This window comes from Passer montanus, unplaced genomic scaffold, assembly GCF_014805655.1.
Source record: "Passer montanus isolate IOZ18808 unplaced genomic scaffold, ASM1480565v1 scaffold111, whole genome shotgun sequence".
NCBI lineage: Eukaryota > Metazoa > Chordata > Aves > Passeriformes > Passeridae > Passer > Passer montanus.
In genome coordinates this window covers 893,029-918,194 of record NW_024357725.1, presented here as the reverse complement: position 1 = coordinate 918,194, position 25,166 = coordinate 893,029, and the positions used below count along the sequence as shown (strand labels likewise).

General features: G+C 38.9%; 1 protein-coding gene across 3 annotated transcripts in view; it reads right to left on the bottom strand.

The window, feature by feature from the left end:
• The window catches only part of SCAPER (S-phase cyclin A associated protein in the ER), a 137,437-nt gene extending 112,333 nt beyond the window's left edge, over nucleotides 1-25,104 (bottom strand). Inside the window, exons 1-8 of one of the 3 annotated variants that reach the window (XM_039732460.1) lie at nucleotides 25,044-25,104; nucleotides 23,412-23,487; nucleotides 20,837-20,954; nucleotides 14,836-14,906; nucleotides 10,941-11,138; nucleotides 3,107-3,207; nucleotides 2,541-2,657; nucleotides 475-635 (exon numbers count right to left, since the gene is read on the bottom strand). In XM_039732460.1, coding sequence (XP_039588394.1) covers nucleotides 475-635; nucleotides 2,541-2,657; nucleotides 3,107-3,207; nucleotides 10,941-11,138; nucleotides 14,836-14,906; nucleotides 20,837-20,954; nucleotides 23,412-23,474 — 829 coding nt within the window. In that variant the 5' untranslated portion in view covers nucleotides 23,475-23,487; nucleotides 25,044-25,104. Of the gene's footprint in view, nucleotides 1-474; nucleotides 636-2,540; nucleotides 2,658-3,106; nucleotides 3,208-10,940; nucleotides 11,139-14,835; nucleotides 14,907-20,836; nucleotides 20,955-23,411; nucleotides 23,488-24,199; nucleotides 24,559-24,606; nucleotides 24,636-25,043 lie in introns of those variants that run through there. The other 2 variants (XM_039732468.1, XM_039732476.1) reach the window with 2 other exon arrangements.
• Nucleotides 25,105-25,166: the final 62 nt, after the last annotated feature.

The following is a 25,166-nucleotide window of genomic DNA, read 5'->3' as shown; positions in this document are numbered from 1 at the left end:
ATAACTAAAAGTGGTAACTCTTGTCTTCCAAGGAAAAAACATCAATTGTTACTTCAGCATAGTTCTAATAGCATGTTCTTCCAGGACATATAAACTATCTTGAGCTCCTCCCAGACTCCTGGACATGCATTATTCTTTATATTGTTAAGCCAACCCAACTTGCAGTCAGTTAGATTAGCAGTTTGTGACCAAAGACCTTTTGCTTCTTGGGATGTTATAAACTGGTTTTAACAGCTCAAATTCCAGTTTGTAAAAATACAGCAGAATGTTACCCACACATCAAAACACACTTTTGTCTCAAACTTAACTATTGCAATAAAAGGCTGCATGAATCTTTTATCTCCATATTGAATTTAAACATTGTATTTTGCAAAACTAGGCTTAATTTTGCTTAGAACACAGGTCATCACATTCTGAATTCACTTTATACCACAGAGTTTGTGAAAATAACTTAGGCCACTGGAGGGGACTTGCCATTTCTGCGCAGCGCCTTCTGTGCCGGAGGTACCAGGCAGGCTTGTGCTGCTGCCAGCTCAGGATTGGCAGCTTTACTTCCATGGTTGGCTTTTACCTTGTCAGCCCAACTTACACCAGAGGGAGCCAGGCGTGTTGCAGAAATTGTCACTGCAGGGTTCCTAAATGAAAGTCAGAGCTCTTTTTAGTGTCTGATCAAGTAACAGAATGGTTAGAAAGCTTTAGCAGAGTCTCTCAGAGACCATCAGAACAGTGCCAAACAGAACTACCTCTCCTTTGGCAAACTCCAGGTTGCAGCAATTTACACTGAAAAGTTGTTGTAATTTGCTCAACTAATTTCTGTTTTAATAAACAGGATTAAATTTAATCGTTGTGATACTAATTTCTGAAGGCATTAATGTTTTTGGCAAGCAAAGCAATGCATAATAAATTCTACATACTAAGTCTTGAAAAATATTCCTGTCATTTCAAGCCTGGCATTTGACCATTTAGTACTCCCAATTCCTTTTCATTAAAAATAATGAACAGAATTTTCCTACTCATCTTCCATATAAGTGATTTTATTTATCACACCCTTCTTGTTATCTCTTCTTCAAATTCTTTTCTTTTTGCATCAATGCTGTTGGATACCTCTGATTGTCCCTGTTTATAGTTTCTGTACTTTTCCTACTTTTTCTGCACTGCTTTAGGGAAGATGTGAAGATGACTACAGGTATGAATCATTAATTTCTACAGAGGTAGACCACTACCTTCTCTTATATCTCCTATTTCTTTCCTAGTAACTCCTAGCATTCTGCCAAAAAAATCTGTAGCACCAAGTATGTCTCAGCCCTTATTTTCCATCCTATTTTCTCTCTCACAAAATACTGTAGCATTCTGGGGTTGCCTTCCTTTGAGACACACAGTAAGAAGAAAAAAATTTGCAAGTGTGAAGGATAAAAAACTCATCTTGCCGTTCCCTGCTCTAACACACATAGTTTCTCATCATGTCCCTGTGATTGTGAATAAAACAGTTCCAGCAGCAATAGCAACAGGTTATCACAGCCAAATAAGGCTTAGCTGAAAGACTAATTGTGCTGAGCTGTTGTGTTCTAATAAAAATAAAAATAAAAGAGCATTGATTTCCACCAGATTCAAGTGTTTCATTTGAGAGCTTGTGCATATTTTCTCCCCACCACCAGGCATTTCAGCAGACACCTCTCAGATGTTGCCAGGTAGGCATCAACAGATTCACCTACACAGGGCCTACACCAAACACACTCTGGTTTTCCACCAAATACACTTTGTAGTATTTTTGTAGAAACATTTGATATGCACAGTTTCAGAGAGCTCAATCCTCAGCAGTGCTGACCAAACAGTCCAGTATCACATCCCTGCTGAGGACACTGCAAGCACTCAGGAAACTGGGCAGTGTGCTCCCTAGATCCCAACAAACCTGAAGGAAGCACAGCACACAAGATTTCAACTGGCCACATCTGTGCTCTCCAGAGTGACACAGCACCAGGCAGTGCTGCTCTAAATCTATGCACATTTTTGTTGAACTGCTTTCAGACATTTTCATTTCAACAAGTAAAAGATGCTCTCCTGTAGTATAAAACATGCTCTATATTTGAACTAGTATCAGTTTTCCCACACATCAGAATCATCATAATCTCACCTTACACTCACTTCTTCTGACCTGTATTTACTTCTGCTCGCTCAGCTGGCCATTCACATTGCACACAATGGCAATTTTAAAATGCCAGTGACAGACATTTTGACCTTTGTTTTGTAGAGAGAAGAGAGTACTAAACAGATCACATGAAATACTTAAGAGTATTTTATCTTCAGGTCTTTGTAATCACCAGTAATTAAATGTATTACAAAGTCTGGAAAAAGTAAGTCCTTGATAGGATTTTCATTTACAGATCATGGGGTTTTTTTTCTAAGAATGCAAAAAATTGCTTATATGATTTAATTACAACAAAACAATACAAGGGTTACTACAGAAAAATAGTGCATTCATGAAATTTGCTTCAAATTAATCTTTATTTTAGCTTCAATAAACTTCTCAGCTAGTTTCATACCCAAAATTTAAACTCCTTCGAGCATTTGATGTCACACTAATCCTGTCTGTGGAGGGACTTGGGATCACGTGGCGTCCTGGAGACATTTTCTTTACTTCCCAAGCCAGTGAAGTTGGTCTGCAAACCCAGGAAAGAAAAGTTTAAAAATACAATTCACAATAAGTCTTCCTCTATCATCTCAAAGCAAAACTAGAACCAACAAACATTCAGTATATTTACAAATCCTGCTGAATTTAATCATTCATCTTAGCAATTGTTTCTACACCAACTACAAAACCTATTAGCCAGACCCATACCCAAAATAATGCCTCTTCTCAATACCACAATGTTTATTTCAAATTCCAGTATAGAGGAAAGCATCAAACCAACCACTGAAGAGGAAAAGATGAGGGAAGGACTGGAAATATCCTCTACTTCTAAGTGACAGTGATAATGCACATGAAATGTCCTCACACCCATTTTGTCCAAAAGAAAAACTGGTTCTATTTACTGAAGCTCTGCTAGAAAATGAAGTTTACTGTGAACTTTACTCTCTCTGTAGATTAAAAAAATATAAATCTAATTACCTGCTTTGAGCATCAGCTTTTTCTAGCTTCTCCTGTAGCTGTATCCAATCAATCAATGCTTTGAAGTCCCTTACATAGTTATCAAGCATCATCAGGACTTCCTGAAAAGCAACCATCACATCAATCTTTCTATTTAAAAATAATCCCCTACCCCAATAAAGCAACTGAAAAGAAAGAAGGACATTTACTATTTAGCTTTCTCATTAAAAATAAATCCAGGAAAACCCCTGAAAACAAGAAGGCCCAGACAATTAAGATTTTTATGTGAACAATCATTAAAACATTTATCCTAAGAAAAAAGGTGCACATTCTTCAAGATCTGTGTCAGCATCAACGTGTAAGGACAAAATGGCAGCATTTGCAAGAAAATAACTCTAAACACACATAAGGATACCTGTTTCATTATTTATGCCCCTTTTTGGTCAGAGTTATCTTTTGAAATATGCTGAACATACATCACCAAGAAGGCAAAACTGTATAAAACCTAATAGGTCTGTGGAAGACTAAAAATATCACAATTAATCTGTTTGTGGAGTAAAAGTAGACAAAACTACACAAAGGCAACAGCATCAGAACCTGGGTGGGATTAAAACATACACTGCCAGAAACTATGTGGGCATGCTGGAGATTTACTCAGAATATGCGAAATCTTGATGAAGTAGTTTGAATCTGGAACCACATGTTGGTCTCCAACAAATAAAATGAACTGTTACAAAAGGACATGTCACTTAACTTCACACTACACCAGGAAGAAAATCACAGACAAAATGGCAGTGGATGAAGAGACTTTAAATTTCTGATTCTGATTTCTGATTAACATATCCTTAACCTTGAGAAATTATTGACTGTGCCTATGGATGCCCAGGTGGCACAAACATGTAAGTGTAGTACCTATAGGATGGTCAGATTAGATCCAGAAACAATGAAAAATTCAAGGTAAGTTGCCTCTATGCAGTTAATGGACCAGTTTTTCACGGCAAAGCAGAACAAAACACAATATAATGGAACTCTCAGCTGTGTTACCTTGGCAAACTGCAGCTATCTACTGCCACTGGCAGGGAAAAGAGCAATTCTTTGTATTCCACATATAAACTCAAAAATCATTGACTGAACATGACAAAAGACACCTCCTCAGCAAAGCTGAATATCACCAACACAGCACACGAATGTCTCTCTCAGGGAGAGAGTCTGAGCCCATGTCAGTCAGAGAGCAGCTTTCATAACTACTCTATCCCAGACAAGAAAAATGTGTCCTGTGCCCTGTTGTGACAGTGTGCTGAAAATAATCAAAATTCATGAATGAATCTTGAATATGAAACTTAAATGAGCTTCACATGCAGAATGTAAAATACAGACATAACTTTATGGTATAAGGAAAAAAAATTAATGACAAAATGCTGCTGTTTCACAAGTTATTTATTATGCCAAAGTCATTCCTGCTGTTAATTAGATAAATTTTCTGCTCAAAGTAAGCAATTGTTATTTAGAAATTTAGGGAACAATTACAAATGAGAAGGTATTGTTTCTTAAGTGTATAACTACAAATTTTAACAGTAAAACCTTTGACACCAAAGCCAGTAAAAACACTGTCCTACAGTCCAAGTAACTAATGCAGATTGTTGTAACATCACATCCCATATATATTTACTTTTAATTGTCCTTTTAACAGGAAAAAAAAACACCTCTAACACATGAAAAGTGCTTTTTCATAAAAAATCATATGGAATAATATTCATTTTGTTTAACTTTGAAATTCAGCTTCAATTTTGACATGAGTATCCCTACTCTTTATGACACACACAGAGCATATGCTGGTTGCTGTAAGGGAAAGGCACCACAAAGTCAGACACCAGGGAAGGAAATCAATCAGAATCCCACTGCTGATGCAGAAGTTGCTCTTTGTTTTGAAATATTCCCCAAAAATGCTAACAGATATCTTTCTTACAAAGCAGTTGGTTTACAACAGCAAAAGAATTAAGTAAAGTCTGCTACAAGAAATGAACAAATCAAGTGTTTCAAGCAGTTCTTTTTTCTGTTCCACTAATAAAATTTCAGCTTTCTAATCCAATTCATGTCCATTTAGGCTAGCCCATACTAAGTTGTGCTGACTATTACTAACAATGAGAGCATAGAAAGCAAAATTTAATTCTGAATCATTTACTTTTCAAGTCAGCCACTAACATATTCCTCTGGAAAAAAAAAAGGAAAGAATTAACGCAAATATGAGTTATATTTCTGAAGCTAGTTGGCACAGGAAAAAAACCCACTAAATGGTTTAAGCTATTTTAAGGAATGTTTAGCTCCACATTATCAGAAATGATCAGAGCAGACCCATGCAGCTGTAACCCGAGCCATGTTTTATGAACAAGGGAATACAAACAAGACAAGCAGCTGGAGCGGCCCCACACTCACTGATGCACATCTCTCCCTACAGCCATGAGGGCCATTTTGTCAAGCAGGATGGAGCAGAACAAAAGTGGCTCTGAAAGCGCCGTTGCAGGCATGCAGATAACTCCATATAGATGTCCAGCTAAAATTACCAATTAGCTCTCCACTGGGCTGCTGGGGCTTCGATTGGTTTGCAGGGCAGCCGGGGCTGGCGCAGGGCAGGCCGGCCGGCGCCGTCCCTTTGTCCTGTGACACAGGATCCCGGCGGCGCTGCCGGGCCGCCCGCCCTACCCGCGGCACTCCCGCAGCCCGCTCGCTGCCGAGCCAGCCCGAACCGCACCGCTCGAGAGGCTGCTGACAGAAAGGAACCTTTGTGGGCCACGCTGCGCCTGCACTGCAGTCAGAACAATTTTATAGCTCGTTATTTCTCAAGGTCACATCCATCCTGGACGGTTTTTAAAGAGACACCTTGAGCTAAGTAAGAAAGCAATACTGCTGAAAAACAACCCTCCGAGGAAAAATCAGTGACATGAAACTCAAACCAGCCACAATGCAACTCCTGTTACCTTCTCCTCTCTGTTCTCATCAATTCTCTGATCATCAGTTCTGCATGTCTCTTTTTTTGTCTCCCCTTCTTTTCTCCAGCTTTCATTGATTACTCTGGTTGCCATGTATTTATCTGAGAGTTGGACTTCTAGCCTCTTCAACTGTGTGATCCTATAAATTACTTTGTAACCAACAAAGATCTTCAAGGGAACAATCTTCAGTCAGGACTCGGGTCCTAGATAGGCCCATTGTAATCCCACGGTAAAGAACAGAAGTGCACTTCAGAAAGCCCTCAACCACGTTGAAATGTCCTTTCATGCATTTATTCTCCCATTCTCAAATAAGGAAGAGGCAAACAGGGTAGGAAGACTGTAGGATTTTAAGGTTAATCCAACCCAAAATAATAGCACGTGCATCAGGGAAATTAATTCAGTCACCACATCTGTACTTATTTGCCAAGCTAGAAATATGGGTCCTATTTTACAAACCATGGCCACTTTATGCTAATGCTAGTAATATCAATACTGAATATTTTAGTTTATGTATTTACAAAATAAACTCCATTTTTTTTATACTGGAGCATGGTTTTTTATAGCACACAAACTAAGTCCCTTCCTTTTTTAAATGTATGTTTTCAAAGTTAACTGGATGTTTCAGTAATTTGACACAAAAATTGCTTCAAAAATTCCTTGTAGCCTTTTCATACAGTTGAATTACAGATAATTAAAGCCAGCTCAGAGGTTGGTTCAACCAACGCGATTGTCAAAGCGATTCTTACAGCTTTGGGAAAGGATGAAAGGAAGCAGCTCCTCTAGACAAAAGACTCTCCTTATATCAACTTCAGTATGTGGCAAATAATATTTTCAGCAAGCACATGGTTTCCTAGACCCAAGTGTTAAATGCAGCACATCTGGCTCAGCTCCTCATTGATGTACCTTCGACATGGCAGCCACAATCCCCTGCCCGACAAGGACGTGCTCCAAGGGACCACAACCATTTGCAAAGGAAGTTTTCTCCAGAAGAGTTAATGCAGTGGCACATGCAGGGACTCAATCACACAAAATTTAAATACACGCATGTCTGATGGAAAGGACAGAGAGGCAGGAATGGGGATACCCAGACTGCCAACTAAAAGACGTGCTGCCTTTTCTGAATAGATCCCCATTGTTAAAGACCTCACCCCTTTCTGTCTGTAAGACTGAATGCTTGATCATGAACCCATCTTCCTGTCCTTCTCTGTTGACTCATCCATGGAAGATGACAATGATGAAAAAGTAAAAGTCCATATAAGAGGCAGCAGGAATGCTCACAGAGATTTTCAATGGGCACAGACTGCCACAATACAGCCATAAGCTACTTATTTAGGAAGATATTTACTCTTGGTAAATATCCCCAAACTCAGAACTAGAAGGTGTATTTTGTGAGTGAGTGCTGTGTGGCAGCCTTGCACCCTCTGCCACACTCCAGCTGCAGTACTGCCTGTCCCAAACGCCAGCAATGGCTCAGCTGCACGAGCAGGGGTGAAATCAGGGGAATTTGCAGACCCAGGCCCAAAAGCTGCCCTCAGAGAGGCTCCTCTCTGCTCCTGGGAGGCCTCAATCAACTCAAACCCTCTCAGGCACCCCCCCCAAAGGCCTTAACCAAAATCAATTCTTTCACTGAGGAACATCGTGCAACGTGTCTAAACGTTTAATGACAGCCTTTAGCCACCTCTTCACCTTGTGCTGTATGTGAGGAGCAGAACAACAGAACTCTGCTGATGAATTTTCCATTTCATAAGAGAGAGTAAGAATCTCAAGAAAATTTAAAACTGTTTTCACTGAACCAGACCGATTTAAGAATGTATCTGTAAGCTTCAGAAACAAGAGAAGGCCAAAACCTTCCAGAAACACACCAGAAGCTTTTAGAAAAGAGATTGTACAAGCTCTAAGTCATGCTAAACAGCATTGTAAAAATAATATAGAACTAAATTTTTACATGTTAAAATTCAGCTTTTTTTGAAAGGAAAAGAACAGCTGAAGCTGTTAATTCATTCTAGGAGGAAGAAACCTCCAAAATCGAATTAAAGGTAGTTTGATATTCTTCTGTACTTGCTGTATCATTAGTTGTTAGATCCAGTTGCTCAAACTCTATCAATAAAGGGTTTACCTAAGTGTGTAGTGTTTCTTTTTATATATACATGCACACACACACATATATAAATACAAACTAAGTTGCTGAGAAACATGAAAACACCATAGAAGAACAGCAGCTGAAGACATCTGCTGCATTAACCAAAACTAACTACAGAATCTGCCTTCTACCCATCTACAGATCTTTTGGTCTTAATACCTTTTATCATACAGCAGGAGATTTAAAGGCATTACCATTTCTGCTCTGCCTACACTTGCCACCCAAACCTAGAAAACAGTAGGTAAAATATTTATATAAACATCAGACACACAAAACCCCAACTAATATAGAGAATATCCACACAATTTGCATTTCAAATGTTGAAGGTTACAGTCATATCTACTAGGACATATTTAATCTTTTATCACTATTGCACAAGCTGATTTATATACAGTAAGATGATGCTTAAACTTGAGAACTCTTCACTTATTTCAGAAATAATTCAACCATATTCATCACACCTTTCCACACAAAGCATCCAAGCCATATCTATATATCTACACACATGATTTGAGAGTTCTCAGTTCCAAATCAATAGCAGAATACCAACTTCAGCAGAGCCCAAAGCTGAGAAAGTACACACAAGCACTGATTTTCTTACACACATTGCCACTGTTTGGATCCTCACCACAACCCTCTGTCTGCAGTTTCAACCACAAAGAGCCACCAGAGCCCTCTCCCACTGGGGAGCATCAAACATCCTCAGTGACAACGCAATCGATAAATCTGCAACAGCTCTTAAGGACACGGGAGAGCAAAAGGCACAAAACACTAAAAAACCCCAACTAACACTTTTATACCAGGTTAAACAGAAGGTCTAAAATGCCAGAAGTTGTCACGTTTCATTTTTACATGGGTCTTCTTTGAAGACAACCTTTATACAACTACAGTGTTTAATAGAATAGCACCTGCCCATTTGACCAAGACAGAAGATTAAAGAGTCAAAATTGAGGAAGTTTTTGATAACATGAATTTATCCTAACTGAAAGGATTTTCCAAAATACCACTCAAAAAATGAAGGAAAGGCTAGCAGTGGGACTATTTTGGTTTCTTAATACTATTTCCCATCTATGTCCAACAGTGAAAACGAGAGAAACTGGACTGTCTGTCAAAACCACCATAAAATAATGACAAATAATAGAATTTATAGAAGAGAAACATTATTGGTAAAAATTCTTTGCAAGATTAAGCAGTTTCACACTTCATAACTTAATTAACAGAAATTACAGTAATTTATCAAAAGAATAGTCATAATTTAACAGTAACCTGTAAAAGAAAATTCCATACAAAAGACCACAGCACAAACACATATTCCAGCTGCTTAGGTAAGGCACACTTGTGCTGAGAAAAAAGACTTTTGAAAGGCAAGAGTAACATGAACATTACATAAATTTCACAACATTTGACACTGGACTGCCCTGTTTGCTCATTTTTGGTTTTTTTCACTTCTGTTTTGCAAACACGTAACCTGATCCACACAGATACATCCATCATTGTCAAGAGTATGCTAAAATGAAGAGTTTTCACTCAGGCTATGTCGTATCCCCATCCAAAAGCAGATCAAGTAGCCTGATTAAAATGTTGAACGATATGTAACCCCCAAAATATGTGATAATGATACAAATACGCTTCTGTTCTTTCAGTCACAAAAGTTTAAAATGCTAATTTAATTACAATGCAAGGTTGGCTGACTTTCTTAAACTGAAAAATTCTACAGAGAAGTTTCCTGAGCAGGAAGACAGTTCAGTAACAAAATGTTAAATTGTGTTAGACCAACCAGAGATTTGGAAGCCTCTGAGCTACTGTTCAGTTCTCAAAGCTGCTTTCAATGAAATTTATTTGTACGCTAATCTCAAAAGCAATTTGGCTGTGTCTGATTACAGCAGAGAATGAGATGCATAGGATAAGAAAAAAGTTTACTTAAATTGATATATGAATTTTTTTACAGTGATTTAGATAATCATTTCCAGAATGTGTTGAGTTTCCAGCCATGTTTAATATGAAAACAAAGTCACATCTTTAACATCTCTTTTATAATGTATTCTGACTTCTTTTAATGCTTGTGATAAACTCCATTGCCAAAGCATGAGTGATTTTTATTAAACGACAAGGGTATTTCTAGAGATCTACTAGAAAATCACAATAAAATGTGAACCAGATGCACAAGCTATTACAAATCCAGGTTATTTGAAACAGGGAAGTGTCTTACAGTGACATCCCAACCAGACATTGCTTACACTCAACGACCAATCACTTTCTTAACAAAGGGAGAATGAGAAGAGAGATAACTATCACTGCAGAAAGGGAACAGTGTGCAATTAAGCCACTTAACAGCAAGCAAATGAACGTGTAAAAGGCTGAACTGCAACAGTGCCACCTACAGTAAAGGACATTACTGGAAAAAGAAATCAATCAGCGCTTAGCCACAAAAATAACAAAATCAGAACTCAATAAATAAAATCTGATTTCAGCAAAAAACTGAGCTCTAATAATATTATGTACAACATGACAAGTTTTATACACTTTAAAAATTAGTCCTTGGTCAAGATGAAAGCATTTTCTTAAATATGAATACATATGTCCTCAGCTTTCCTACTTAAAAGCCTACACAAAATGCAAATGAAAAAGTAACATGTTTCTGAAGCTCTAATTCCTCATTTACTTCTTTTCTAAAATATAAAAAAAGCCAGATAGAAGCCAGATAGGCAGAGGACAGCTGGAGCATTACCTTGCATTCCACCACACTCTGGTCTGATTCACATGTGACGTAGATTTCATCCACTGCCCGCCGGAGGTTGTCAAAGAGGAAGGCCCAGTACCGAGCCCGCAGATCCACCTTTCGAGGCTGCCTGGTCTTCGTTGGGCTCTTGTCAAAGTTTTTGTCTCCAGCTCCTGCTGCTGTTAATTTACAGTCCAAGGCAGTGTTCTGGAAACAAGAAGGTCCAAGGGGAAAGAGAACAATGAACAGAAGTATGGTAAGGAGTTGGGTTTCTGTGCAACACACCTTTCACCAACATATTGACACGCCTGTGAACAAGAACTTCTTTCCTGAAGACGACTACATCACTGCACTCACTTGAGCTTTTTAACACACACTTTCTTAAATATAGGCAGCACTTATGTTCAACTAGATTCTGTTTCTTTGACAGTTATATTTGCATTCCACAGCAGTACAAGATACTCTGCCTCTCAGCACACTGGGAAGATACATTTTCTAATTACATATCCTGTGTTACTTTTTCTGACAGATGTGTATATCCAGAGGTGAAAATAGCATTTCACTATAAAACATACCAGCAATATTCTACCATAGGGAAAGTCTATTACCAAGACATTACATATGACATAATTGTTTTTAAACCCTCGTGGTAAAACATGTTAATGCCAGTGAAATGCTGATGTGGCTCACCCTAAAACAGACTCAAACCACCCAGTACTCCTTTGCTGCACAGGTGCAGGGGACAGCCAACATGCTAAATGGGGATGGGTGTGCAGGACATTCCAAAGGGCTCTGAAGCACACCTATTTGGCTAAAAATACCAAATCACCACTTGGTCCCATGACACTGCCCTTATTAAACCTAAATTTCTCTCCCACAGAAGAAAACAAACTATAAAAGGCTGCTACCATAAGCTTGTGCACTCCAGAGCCAGTCACCCTCAGTAAACACCAAGTGACACCCACCTGCTACCTCGTGATGGAGCTATTAGCTGCCTGGTAAGGTAGTCTGGTTTGGGTTGGCTTTTTACATTCATGTATTTAATGGCACCTTTAATGTAGTTTTGATGCACTGGTCCACTGAGGCATGTATCTGCAGCACATCAATTCTTACTGGAGTACTTTTGCAGGGATTAATGCCAAGTCCCATTCTAAATGCTCTACTTTGGTGATTGAATAAGAACAGCCAAAACTGAGACCACAGCTGGCAGTACACAGGTTTTGTAATTAGAATATCTAATCACTAACTAGAAACAGTGTAATTTTCAAAACAATTGGCTGAGATTCAAGCCTTTTTGTCCTGTACCACACACCATTAAACAAATTCCACTTTGCACTTAGGGAGGAAGGCACAGTGCCATCAGAATGGTTATGCTCTCACCTGCTTATGTGGCGAGATGCTAATTTTTCTGTAAGAAGCAGAAGAATGGGCACCTGATTTACTACAATCACACCAACATCTCTGCTACCCTTACATATATCTGCAAGTGCTCCAACTGTACTCCAGATGAACCCCAGTTAATGTATGCACGAGAGTCATGCTCAGAAAGATGCATGGCATAAACAACCAATGAAAAGCAATTCCAGAAGGGTTTCATATTTTTTCTTCCAATACATGTCACCTTTTAACAAACTGCTGGGAGAAGAGATGCTCCTAGGCTGAGGCCTTGTGTACAAACATTTAAAACTAAGCTTATATTCTGGCTAATTTATTGCTCCTTGAAACTCCTGTTTATAATGAAGCAAGCAAAACTATAGAATCATAAACAGCTACATTAAAATAACAGTGCTACCTGTTGCTGTCTGTATGTATAAAATGTGACCTCAGGAAAGTGATCAGGTTTACAGTCATTCAGCTAATACTGCTGAAAAAAGAATCAGTTGTTTTGGAATGGGAAACGTGCATAATTCCCACTATTTGAAAGATACATGTTCAAACCTATCTTTAATAGACAATGTTAGAATAGAATATGTTTTGATATTTAGCAATAAAAATATATTATCCATCTGCTGTATTTGGCATCCATTTATCTTCTCTCTTATATATCAGCCATAATTTAATGAGAAAAACACCTTGTGTAGGCTCTGTAAGCCACAGCAGCTCCATCATTACCCTGTAAGCAAACTTTCAGGGTCTCAGTAAAACCTAAGCAACATTTACAGCTACCAATGTTCCAGCAGAACACCTTTGAAAGGATAAAACCCTCTAACCTACCTGATTTCTTGTAGACACTATCACACAAGCAGGTTAGCATTAAATTAGAAAAAGTATTTTAACTTGCAGCCATAGTTCAAACCTTCAAGTGCAGAAGATGCAAAGCTGATGTACCTTTGAAGTTAACAGACATGGACACATCACTTCTTACACCCCAAATAAGGATGATGAAAGTGATATTAAACTGAATCTCTTTGTGTTTTTTAATTTTTTTTTCCTAATAGTTTCAGTAATTTCCCTTGGATTTGTGTAAAGTGTGCAATGTATATTCATAGTCCTGGGACGCCAAAATTTATTTAATGTATATTTGCCAGCACCCTACTGAAAGAAAGATGAGGTTGGTAAGATCATATGAAACAGCTCTTGTAAGTTTATTTTCTTGAGATTAGTGGCCCATTTATATGTAAAGGAAAATTAAAAGTGAAAGCTCAACAAAACTAAGCCAAAAAAAAGCCACCAATTACAGCAGTATCCAGTGTCTGGAAAGCAGAAATAAAGGTGCTGAATGCCAAATTGAGATGCCAAGATGCACAGACACTCAGCAGTGTTCAAAGCTTAACTGGAATTAAAGCACCAGGAATGCACTGTGTCGACAGCAGCTTCAGCACAGCAATCCCCGCTGAGCAGCAACCAAGCCTTCTCCTGAACACTCGGGGCTTAAAGCACCAGGAATGCACTGTGTCGACAGCAGCTTCAGCACAGCAATCCCAAGCTGAGCAGCAACCAAGCCTTCTCCTGAAAACTCAGGGTTCACACAACACCCAGGTGAGACAGAAGCAAAGTGCACATTGCTCTCCACTCCCCTCTTCTGGGGGCACACCCTGCCAGGGAGCCCCAGGACAGCACTGACCCCCCAGCCAAGGGAACCAGCACACAGCTGGTTTGTAATGGAGCAGTGTGTGAGCAGAGAACAGCTGCCAAACTGAACTGGGAAAGTAACATGCCTGTGTTTTAAAGATGCAAATACATCCCTGTGGAAGCAGAACATTTTTTCTTTTTTCAAAAAATAACATCTTCCATATGCTTTATTACCAAATTCTGACAGGCTGCCTCAAAACATTAAATGGCTAAAGCTGTACTAATGGCTAAATCCATAAATCAAAGAAAAACAGTGGTTAAAAATATTAAACATGAGGAAAGATTGAGGTATTACTTTATTAATGCAATAAAGTTTGTCATTCACAGAGAAAAAAAAAACTTAATAAAAATAGGAGTAGTGTCTTCTGTACATTCTCATGCAAACTTGCTTTCCAGTCCTAACTCTTAGAAATTTTACTCACCTGGACTCTTCTCGAAATTAAGATATACTGACTTGAGCCACTAACACATGAGGTCAAGAAATTTCCTTTAATTAGAAATTGGGAAGAAAGGCAGCCCTTGTATAAGCAGCATACTTACAGCAAGACTATCCTATTTCATTTTATTGAACAGCACATTCCTTAAAATAACTTTAATGCCAATAAGTCATGTGTGCAGAGGCTGGGAAGTGCCAAAAGGAAAGGCTGAGGAAGATAACCTAAATTCTGGCAATTTTAACTTCTGAATACTTTACTGTGAAACTCATATGCTTTAAAAATACAATGTATGCACAGTTTTAGAAAAGTATTAATTGGCCACCAATATACCAGTGATCTCACAGAAAAAGTGTTATGTCATCTATTTTATGTCACAGTAAGAAATGAGCAGATACCTGTTTTACAGTCTTGTGGGCTCCTTGAGTCACCCTTTTTGTTTTTCCACCAGATTGCCATTTTGATTTTCCTGTGGGAGAAGCAACTGTTTTAATCAACAATAGTGATTTTAATTAAATAGAGCACTCTCAAATGCACATATCTCATCTTGCAATGTACTTAGACGGGCACAATTTCTGAGTTAAGACTTTTGGCAAATTTTAGATTCAAAATATATATTCCACTGTTTAGAATGTGGATAATGCCAGAAAACACTAGAGAATGAAAAAAATACAAGAAAGGCAAGACACACAGAATTCATTAAACAAAGGTAAACTTTGAGTTCACAGTGTCTCTAAGAATCATATAACTGCAATCTACATGTCAAACATTATACTAGTTTTCTATATAAATTTTAAGAAGTCTGCTTTTGATTGATTGCTCAATCAGCTATTACAGAATTAAAACAAGAAATATATTTGTTAGGAAAACCAAATGTAATGATTAAGTTCTTCTGGAGCTGTTCTGCCAAGAAAGATGGGAAAAAACAGAACTTAGGTCAGGATTTAATTCATCAACATTTAGATAGCCAAAGGAGGAGAGAAAAACATTCACAGAACACAAGTCATTCTCCTTTAGACCTGAAATCCTTTCTCAAACATGCCTGTCTTCCTCCACTGTTTATACAAAGTGACTTTAGCAACTATGCTTCCAAAATCAGTTTAAATTCCCCCAGTCAGAGGGGGCGATTCTACATCTCAGTGCTGCAGTGGTGCCAATTAACTGATTTAGAGTTATCTTTGCATAGAAAAATCTGTGTTAGCCTAGACCAACCTGATCTGTGTGTACTTAATCTTTGAGATTTGCTATAGGGTAATGTAAAAAGAATCCTCCAAGTATCTAAACTTGCACAACACAAAAATCACAGAATCCAATTACCAAAAATGTAAGCAAGCTAAGACAAAACAGTAACTAGGGCCAGAGTTTTAGCTAGCAAAGATTTCATCCAAAGAGAAGTCTCAAAATTATTTAGCTGGATGAAGCCAAGCAAAGCAATGCATTAGTTGAATGCAGCCCTCCCTAGACCATGGACATCATTCTTAAATTGCAGAATTGACCAGTTCTGTTTTTAACAGTTGAGGCCAAGTTCCCAAATGCAGTCCAGCTGTTTCACATTGCTCTGGTTATGTAAAGTAGCTGCAAACCTGACTTAATCAAGCAGTTGTACAGCTGGTTTGCACAGCTGGTTTGGATCACTGGCTATTCCAGGCAACAAGGCTTTTAATTTAAAACAAATTTAAAATTATTTGCTTGATAATTCATTTTTAAAATGCTACATTAGCCAAAAAAAAAAAACAACCCAAAACAGGTATAAACTAATATATTAAACTCAATTTAGCAGCATTAAAAAAAAAATCATTCAGGTACTACACGTATAAAACCTTCCTAGCCACTAAAAAGCTTGAACTGGGGAATGGTTCCTTGGTCGACTTCTGATAACAGAAGTATTTCAATGACCCAAGACTCTTCTGATGTGATTTACATTCCACGAAGACATGGAAGGCAATGGCTTACAGGACTTGCACAGTGAAAAGGTTTGCTACAAATACTAGTTCACTAAAATTAAAAAGGGGCAGAGGAACACATCAAGTTGCAGACTCTCTAGATTCTATAAAATCCAGAATAACAATCCATCACCTAAGATCTGTGAAATGTCTGAACAAATCCCTTCTAAAGACAAAAGCAAGTTTCCAGGCACTTCCTATATGGGGCAGACATTTAGATGCAAAATAGCAGGTTTTGCAAACTTAATATAGTGTGGGGCAAGGACTAACTTTTTCTTAAGGTGTGCAGGCCAGAAAACTTTGCATTTTAGCAGCAGCTAAATTTTAAAACTTTCTCGTTCCTTTTCTTGTTCATTATTTTACAGTAATGGCTCTGGTAATGAGAAGATTATTTCTGCTTTTGTCCCTCTATACTCCCAAGCAGTGGCAACACTGCTGAATGGCTGTCTGTATGTTCAGGATGACTGGTGTGTAACTGGTGTGGAGCTACAGCATGCTGGCACTGCTAAGGGATGCACAGACTTCAGTGACACCTCAGGGCACCCCCTGCTAGCAACTGACTGAATTGTAAGAAGAGAGTAATTGTGACCCAACAAGATCATCTCCTTTCACTATTAAGTTGCCCATGTGAAATACATGAAGCATCAAAGTTTTGCAGCACTGGAGGAGCTAGAGACATATTTTACACTAAAAGTCCATTTCCTCCCTGTCTGATGTTTAAATATGAAGCACACAGGGCTCATGATTTGTGAAGTCTTCCTGTCCAAAAAGCAGAGGTGCCAATACCTGCCAAAAACCCCCACTGATAAACTATTTTCAAAAGCTATTTTTCACCTAACAACCTCAACAACCATCCCACTCACCTCTCTCTTTTGGACAGTTTTACTGGTATGGGAAATGTGGGAATTGCCTTTACATTTAAGAGTTAATTACAGCCTTCATTTCTGTCCTGGCTATAGCAGAGATCAACTGCACAGGTTGTTTCAATGTCTTTGACACTGTTCATCATCACACCCTCAGCAGAAATGGTAATTTTCAACTGAGGAAGCATACTGAAGTTTCTAATCCTATTATGAACCACATTTTCTTACAAGTTTGTAGAGCAGCAGTAGATGCTATTTTTCTAACTGTACTATGCTAAGGATCTGGAGAAATTACTGCCTTCAAGCATGGATATAACCAAAATTCTCCACATTTTCCCACCTCTAAATTGAAGTACGGCAATATATTTTGCACAAAATTAATTTTATAAATTACTGTTAGTGTCTCATCCAGAATATAATGGCCCTGTATTCACCTACCCACACCAGACTGGATTCCCATTCATTCCAGTGAAATTCAAGGTTTGAAAGTGATAAGCCTTAAAGAATTCCCTTCCCTCCCCAGTACATTCTGCCAGGTCCCATTAGACCAGTGCTGCAAGGGCTCACCACAATGTGTGCAGTCAGGACTCTCACAGTGCCTCACATGGCCAAAGAGAGCCACATTTCATGACTTTGATCACATTCCTCAAAACTTATTTTCTGCAGCAGTCTCTTGCTAAAACAGTGGAATATGCTGCAAGCTCCCCAGAGTGTGCCAGGTACCTTTCAACCACTAAAATATGTTTCCTTACCCTGAAATGCTTAATCTGCAAATGAATTCTGTAGGGCAAGAGCCCAGGTGATTTTAAACAAATAGGAAATAAGAAGAGAACAGTCACCAATACAAGATTTTCCAATTTTTCTACACTTTTTCTATCTTACCATCTATTAACATTTACATATCAAGCCTCTGCAATTTTTAACTGTTGCTAATATAATCCCTAAGATTTTGTAATAAAACTTGTGTGTAGCTGCTTGTCTGCATTCAGTGCCTCAAACTTCATTCTAGGCATATGAAATAATTACAAAAGAAAAAATTCTGAAGCCCTCCATTGGAATTATCACAGCTTTCCAAGGTGGGCAAAAACAACGTGAAAGCAATCGGTGACTGGTGGCTGCAGGTTTGGAACGCAGATTCCATTCCAGAGAAAGAACACCAGAGGAGGGAATTTTTCTGTTTCAAGACTCCTCCTGAGACACCAAGCTAACAATAGTGTTGATTAGTTTATCCAACAGAATTTGGTGTGTACTACTGAATTCTGTGAAGGAGTATTTGAATTTCACTGGTTGAAAAGTGTTACAGTCACTCTCTCTCCTAGACCATCACCACCATGCCAGGGATTTTGTCATGGCATTGATCTGTATTCATAATTAGAATTTCAGATCTGACATAACTGGGGTGCACACTGCTCCAAAGCACACAACAGATGTATCACCTGCCATTCCAGAAATCTTTTTCCTTTTCATGGAAATACTGCTTACTGGCTGGAACGATGTATTTAGAGAATGGAATCAGAAGGTTTTGATTTCTTTTTAATCTATGTATGCTATATAAAATACACAAGTCTTTCAGAGCAAGGGGAAAAAATGGGAAGAAGAACATAAGCACACAATTTTTAAAGGAAATAGAAAAAGGATACAAATGGAAAAGGTGAATTCAGCATTTTAATTAATCAATCCTCTATAAAACCCTCTATAACCCTAGTAATAAAAAATGCTCATACCTTCACCAAGTCTGGAAAAAAATCTCATTATGAATAACAGTATATAATTTAAAATGTTAAATCACACACTGGTGCTGCCAAATCAATACCTCTGAATATTACAAGCAGAAGATACTGCCCAAACACAAAATTCTACTTTGTACAGGAGAGTGGCAGGACTGGCTCAGGCACCCTGAACCTTTGGCCTGATTTACACAACCCTTGAACAAGTTAGAACTGTCCTAATCCATAATATTGTTGTGCTGACAATCCATAATATTGTCCCCTCAGGGACACAGCACATATGGAAGGATCAGTATAAAATGAACCAGAGCTCAGTGACACCAAAATAAACACCCCCCATGCCAGGCAAGGGTCAAGAGATAAAGCATCTGGCTCTGCCAGGCTTTCACTAGCCACACGCTCCTTTTCACAGGGAAATTTTCCATCAGACAATAATAATCAGATCCTTTGCATTATGCAAAAAGGTCAGCTTATAATTTAATTTCAAGAAATATTAAAAAGAAAGCACCACTGATAACTACAACAGGACTAATACCACCAAAAGAAGGAAATGAATACAGCTACTTAGATTTTAATTACTGTACATAACTACTATTTAATGAAAGCTAAAAATTCACTTTTACATTCGTTTACCATGGTTTAGCAGAAATTGTTAGAGCAAACATTCATCTACAACTCAAAGACATTTTAAGGAAAAAGTGTTAAAAGTTTTTAAAATAATTATACAAGCAAGGTAGTATTCAAAACTAACAGACTCTTTACACAGAAAGCACAAGTTGCTCAAAAATACTACTGGAAATACACTGCATGTTCCCTTACCACACACACATTCACATCACTACCTTCCCCAGAAGTGTAATTTGGAATCTGGAAATGCTTTGGGCCCCAATTCTACTCTGCTTAAAGACAGTTTAAACTTTGCATCAGACATAGAGTGAATTGTCTTGCACCTTAAGACATAACATTTGTTAGACATGTCTTTTCCACTGGCAGAATCACAGAACAGCCGAGGTTGGAAGGAACCTCTAGAGATGGTTTAACTCAGCCTCCAGGCTGCCCAGAGCTATGTCCAGGGATGTTTTGAGCATCTCCAAGGAAGATGATGCCCACAGTTTTTCAAGGCAACTGGTTCCCATGTTCAACCACCTTCATAAAAAAAATTTACCACCAGCATAAAAAAAAAATTTACTTTTAGACACTCAAAAGCTGCAGCACCTGGACAGGGACATGCACTTACAAAAATATTTGAGATGAAGTTCTCAAAAACAGCATTCAGACATCTGGAACAGCTTGAGTAGGATAAAAATAAAAGTCAATTCCTGGCTCCTTAAGTCATCATACCACAAGAGAGTATTAGAACAGTAATAAAACTGTTCTGAGGGCTTGCATTATGGAAAGCTGTCCCCACATATCCCCTACTTTAGGGAGTCTTCATTGGCATTTACCAAAGCTGAAGTGATCCCAAAAGAAACTTTTAAATTTCTTTGTTTTAGAACACAGACAGCAATTTGTCAGATTGTTCTAAGTCATCCCTACAATTCTGAATTCCCCAGTTACAAGAGATCACTTTAGGACAACATCATTGTGTTACACAACTATCTTGATAATATCAGCAGAACAAAACAGTCTTAGATGTTACTTGCAGACAAATTAAAACAGTTTTTATTCTGCCACTGGAAGGTTTCACAAAGTAATCTGCCAACTGCAAGGCACATTTTGTAAAAAAACTTCTAAATTACACTGTGTATGCTAAACAGAACACTTTTATATAGAGAAATTTTACGTAAGGAAAATATTTCCAGATGAGCAACTCCAGTTGAAAGAGGACTGGAAGTGCAAAGACCTGGAAGACTGTTAAACACATACCATCATCTTCTTTGTTTTCCAGTGGGACACTCCAGGCAATCAGGTTCCTTGCTGTCCGTCCCTCTTCTGCCACTATTTTCCTCACTTTGTCATGGCTGTTGGAGCGCTGGAAAGAAGCCTGAAAAGAAGAAATACATGGATAGGCACACAAGAAAGAGGAATCTTTGGGTTGAGTTTGACATGGTTATTTCATCCAGTATGTGGCTACACTGTCCAACGTGGTGCACAGGTGCTGAATTTTCCTGAAATATCTGAAACAGGTGTATGCATCCATTTTCATCCCCATTCTTCTGCACAGAAGCAGATTTATTCATCAGCACGTCATGGAAGTTACTACCCAGCCCTCAGTATGGGCACGTTCAGACCACATCACTTTCATTTAATTGCTTGACAATGCTGCTGGGGCATGACAGCAGACTTCACAAGTGTTTTAATTACCCTGTGTCAATTAGAACTAATTATACGAGCTAAAGGCAGCATGAGACCAAAATACATGTGTTGGCTGATTGGTGAGAGCCTGGAGTAAGGCATGAGCTGTATGGGAACCATCTGAAACATGCAAAAAATCCCAGCTCTCTCACTGAGGAGACAGGGACATAGAAAGGAACATATTCCTGGCAACAGCTGTGGTGGGTTGTTACTACAAAGCTGCAGCCACTCAAAGACAGAATAAGAGACACTGGGGATGCACTTCATTTACCTAATAAACACAGTTCTTTGCACTCGTGAGATGTACCATCACAAGACATTTGAAACAAAATACATTAAGAAGTATTTGTATCAACTGACAGATGTCAATCACATAACAGCTTGCCTCTTCTACAGTGTAGGAAAGTTAATCCACAGAAAACATTTTGCAACAAAGCCAAACTATGCACGGTGATGATAAATGTCTGTATTGTGATGGCACAAAACTGCTGACCACGCCAGCTTTAAACACTGGCCAACTTAACCATAAAGAAGTTAAATAAACCTAACAATTATTTCAGGCACAAACAGGCTGATTTTCTATAGAACTAATCAGGAAGCACGTTTTTCCTCTTTTCATTTTTACCATCATATGGCTCAAGCCTGCAACCACTTCTACATCTTTAGAAAGAAAATGCAGTAAAATTACACTAAAAACAAATATAGAAGCTGAGTGGCTAGAATTTTTTAAGGCAGCAGGAAACATAACACAAATGAGAAACTCCTTTTACTTTAATGTTATCTAATAGTTTTTAACTTGGGCTTCTCTCATCTAGATGTCTTCAGTTGCCTTTTTGGAAGTTACAGTGTGCCATCTAGTGCTTCACAGACCTGCCCAGAGACACGACCAGGCAACACAACAGAGGAAAAAACAGCACTGCTGAATCTCTGAAGTTTTGGAAAACAGAGCAAAACTACATACCTTGGCCCAAAGCAACTCAAATAAAGCACATAAAACCCCCAGAACCCGGACAGAACTGGTTCTAGTCTATCCTTATTCTATACAAATAATTGCCTAATCTTGCTGGGAATTTTTAGTAAGAGCAACCATTTCTGCTGTAGCAAGTTTAGTTTGGGTTTTTAATCCCTTGTTGCTTAACGATGTGAGTGTAAAATTTTGCATTAGTCCACAACAAACTAACTTCCCAAATTATTTATTTTTATACAAGCCAGACAAGCTTAAAAGGAAGCAGTAAGTATCTCATCATGACATTTCAAGGTATTTTGTACCATGAAACTAGAGCCTAACTTAAAATTCTCATCTCTGTAACCTGGACATCAGTCAAAAGGGAGGACCAAACAGGAGCCAGCAGTGAGGAGCTGCACAGCCACCAGAAGTGAGAATCACTGTGCCAAAGGCAGGAGTGGCTATCAACAGCCTTTTCATTTGACAGGAGCTCACTGCAGTCCCCTTCCTCACACACTGACCCCTGGTTTTTGACTGCTCCCTCACCCTGAATCCCTGCTGCCTGCTGCTCAGCCATCCAAGGTGTTACCTTCTGCCACATGCTGTGCATACCATCAGCCCTCAGGCCAAAGGAGGGACTGGAAGCTGCTCAGCCTTAAACAGCAAATGTTTGTTATTTAGGCTGTAATGCTTTTAATGGCTATAACCACTAAAGGACCTTTTATGAGGATTCTTTTTTAAATGATGTTGATAGATATAAATACATGATGTAAACAAACCGACCAGTTTCATCCACTCCTTCCCAAGGAAAAGCCATTCAGCCCTAAGCTCAGCTCCTCCTAAGAACACCACACTGGTAAGTGTGACCAAACATGAAGGTCTTACACTACAGCACAGGTTGGATGAAAGCAGCTTAAAATGGGAGTCAGCTGAAAAAGAACCAATGCAAAAACCCCATATACTAACACAACTAGAAATTATGCAAAACAGAAGAAATGCTCAGATTTATTCTACTGTAAAATTCCTTTTTGAAGGTTCCTCTCTACAGTGTTAATGAGTAACATTTATTAAGCTCCTAGAATCAATACTTTAATAGAAGGTACAAATGAACTGATTTATTAATTAATCCCAACATGAAAAATTATTTTTTCTTGCTGTTGAAAAAATACCATACAGTGTAATAGCTACTGAATGTCTTACCATCACGTTATAGCCTTCCTCTGCATCAACAGGCTCACTTATTACATTTTTGGATGACCCCATTGAGTTTTCATACCTGTCAAAAAAATGCAATTAATTATTTTTCCTTAAACCACTTCTAAAACTACTTTTAGCTTGCTGGCAGTATTTAGGTCATGTACATCAGATGAGCACAGTAAGGTTGTCAAAAGATAATTTTATTTGTAAAGTGTTTGCATTGCTCCTTACTAAAAACAGCCAAAAGTCTGAGAAGAAAGCAAAACGAGACTGACACTACAGAAAAATTTTATAAATGACTGCATGGACTGTTCTATCACAGTGATGCCAGTAGAATAATCTTTCCTGTGACAGAGAACTGGGCAAGCTGGTGATCAGTTCAGAAAGAAAAACTAATCAGTGATGCACTAACAATCATCATCAGCTAACTAATGACAAAGTAAAATAAAACTGAAACTTCTGGTCTCATGTAACAATAAGATGTGAAGGCTCCTGCACAAGTCAGCTCCGGCAAAGTGAACACTTTATGCAGCTGTAGCACAGAAACACTCCCACAAATGAAGAAAGTACACAGGGGTAAATACTTACAGCTTTATCAAGAGTTTCCAGAACACTGTTAACCATTCTGAAATAAAGTTAAATCCTTGGCTTCGAGGTTGATAAATTCTAAACAACTGCTGATTTGAGTGCAAACAGTCTAATCTTACTTGTCTGAACAAGTAACAAGTCTGGACATTAAATACACTTCTAAATTATTCAAAATCAGGTAAAAAAAATCCAACAATATTAACCTTTAATCAGATCCAAAGTCAGATTTCGTCGGCCTTTACCATGAATGACACTGTTTTAAGCAGGCTGTTCACCTGTTCTCACATTACATAATAGCTGACTTTTCTAAAAGGATGTACCCCAGCCTGTGCCAACAAGCTTACGGATGTCTGTATGGCTTAAAGCAACCTACTAAAGCCATGCAAACCAAATGTTCTGCACTTGGATGAAGGGACTTTTTGAAAAGAAAGACTGTACTTCTGCATCACTTCAGCCATCAGAACAGACCCACCGCTGAGTCTTCAAACACCGAAGCATCTTAGCAAACATCTCTTGTACACCAAGCTGGCTTGATTGTAATCGAGGGATAATAAAAGCCCATTAAACTGACATATATATATTTGAGGAGAGAACACGAGGATCCACGTACTTTCCCAGTAGTGCAGTTCATTTGGAAATAACGCAGAAATATGAATCTGTATTTAGAGAACTGCACAGAGAAGACAGACCCTGAGTACACTGCGAGACCTTCAGTGCTGTCAGCCGTGATTTTGTCTCTGACAGCAAAGGAACACCACGGGACTACGCTAGGAACGACATTAGCATTTTCTAAGATGCAAACAGTCATGTGGCATTTGACACGGGCTCGCAGTGAATTTCCTCAGCGCGGGTGCCTCTCTCCCCACACACAACTCCCACTCTGGACAGGTGGGCCTGTACAGCCTAAAGCACCGGCGGGGTCCCAAGCGCCGGGACCCCCTCACGCTGAGTCCGAGTATCCGCACAGGCACTGCGAGAACGCCGGGAGGGGCTGGCTCAGACGGACAGCCCGTTTCTCCCTCAAGGCACGGCCTGACCCACACCCACCGCTCCCGGTCGCCCGTAGCAACCGGGCTGTCCCTGCCCGGTCCCGCCGGGGCCGCGGGGCTGAGGGGGGGCGCGGCCGGCCCGCCGCCATCTTGCCCGCGCCTCCCGCGCGCTGCCCGCTCG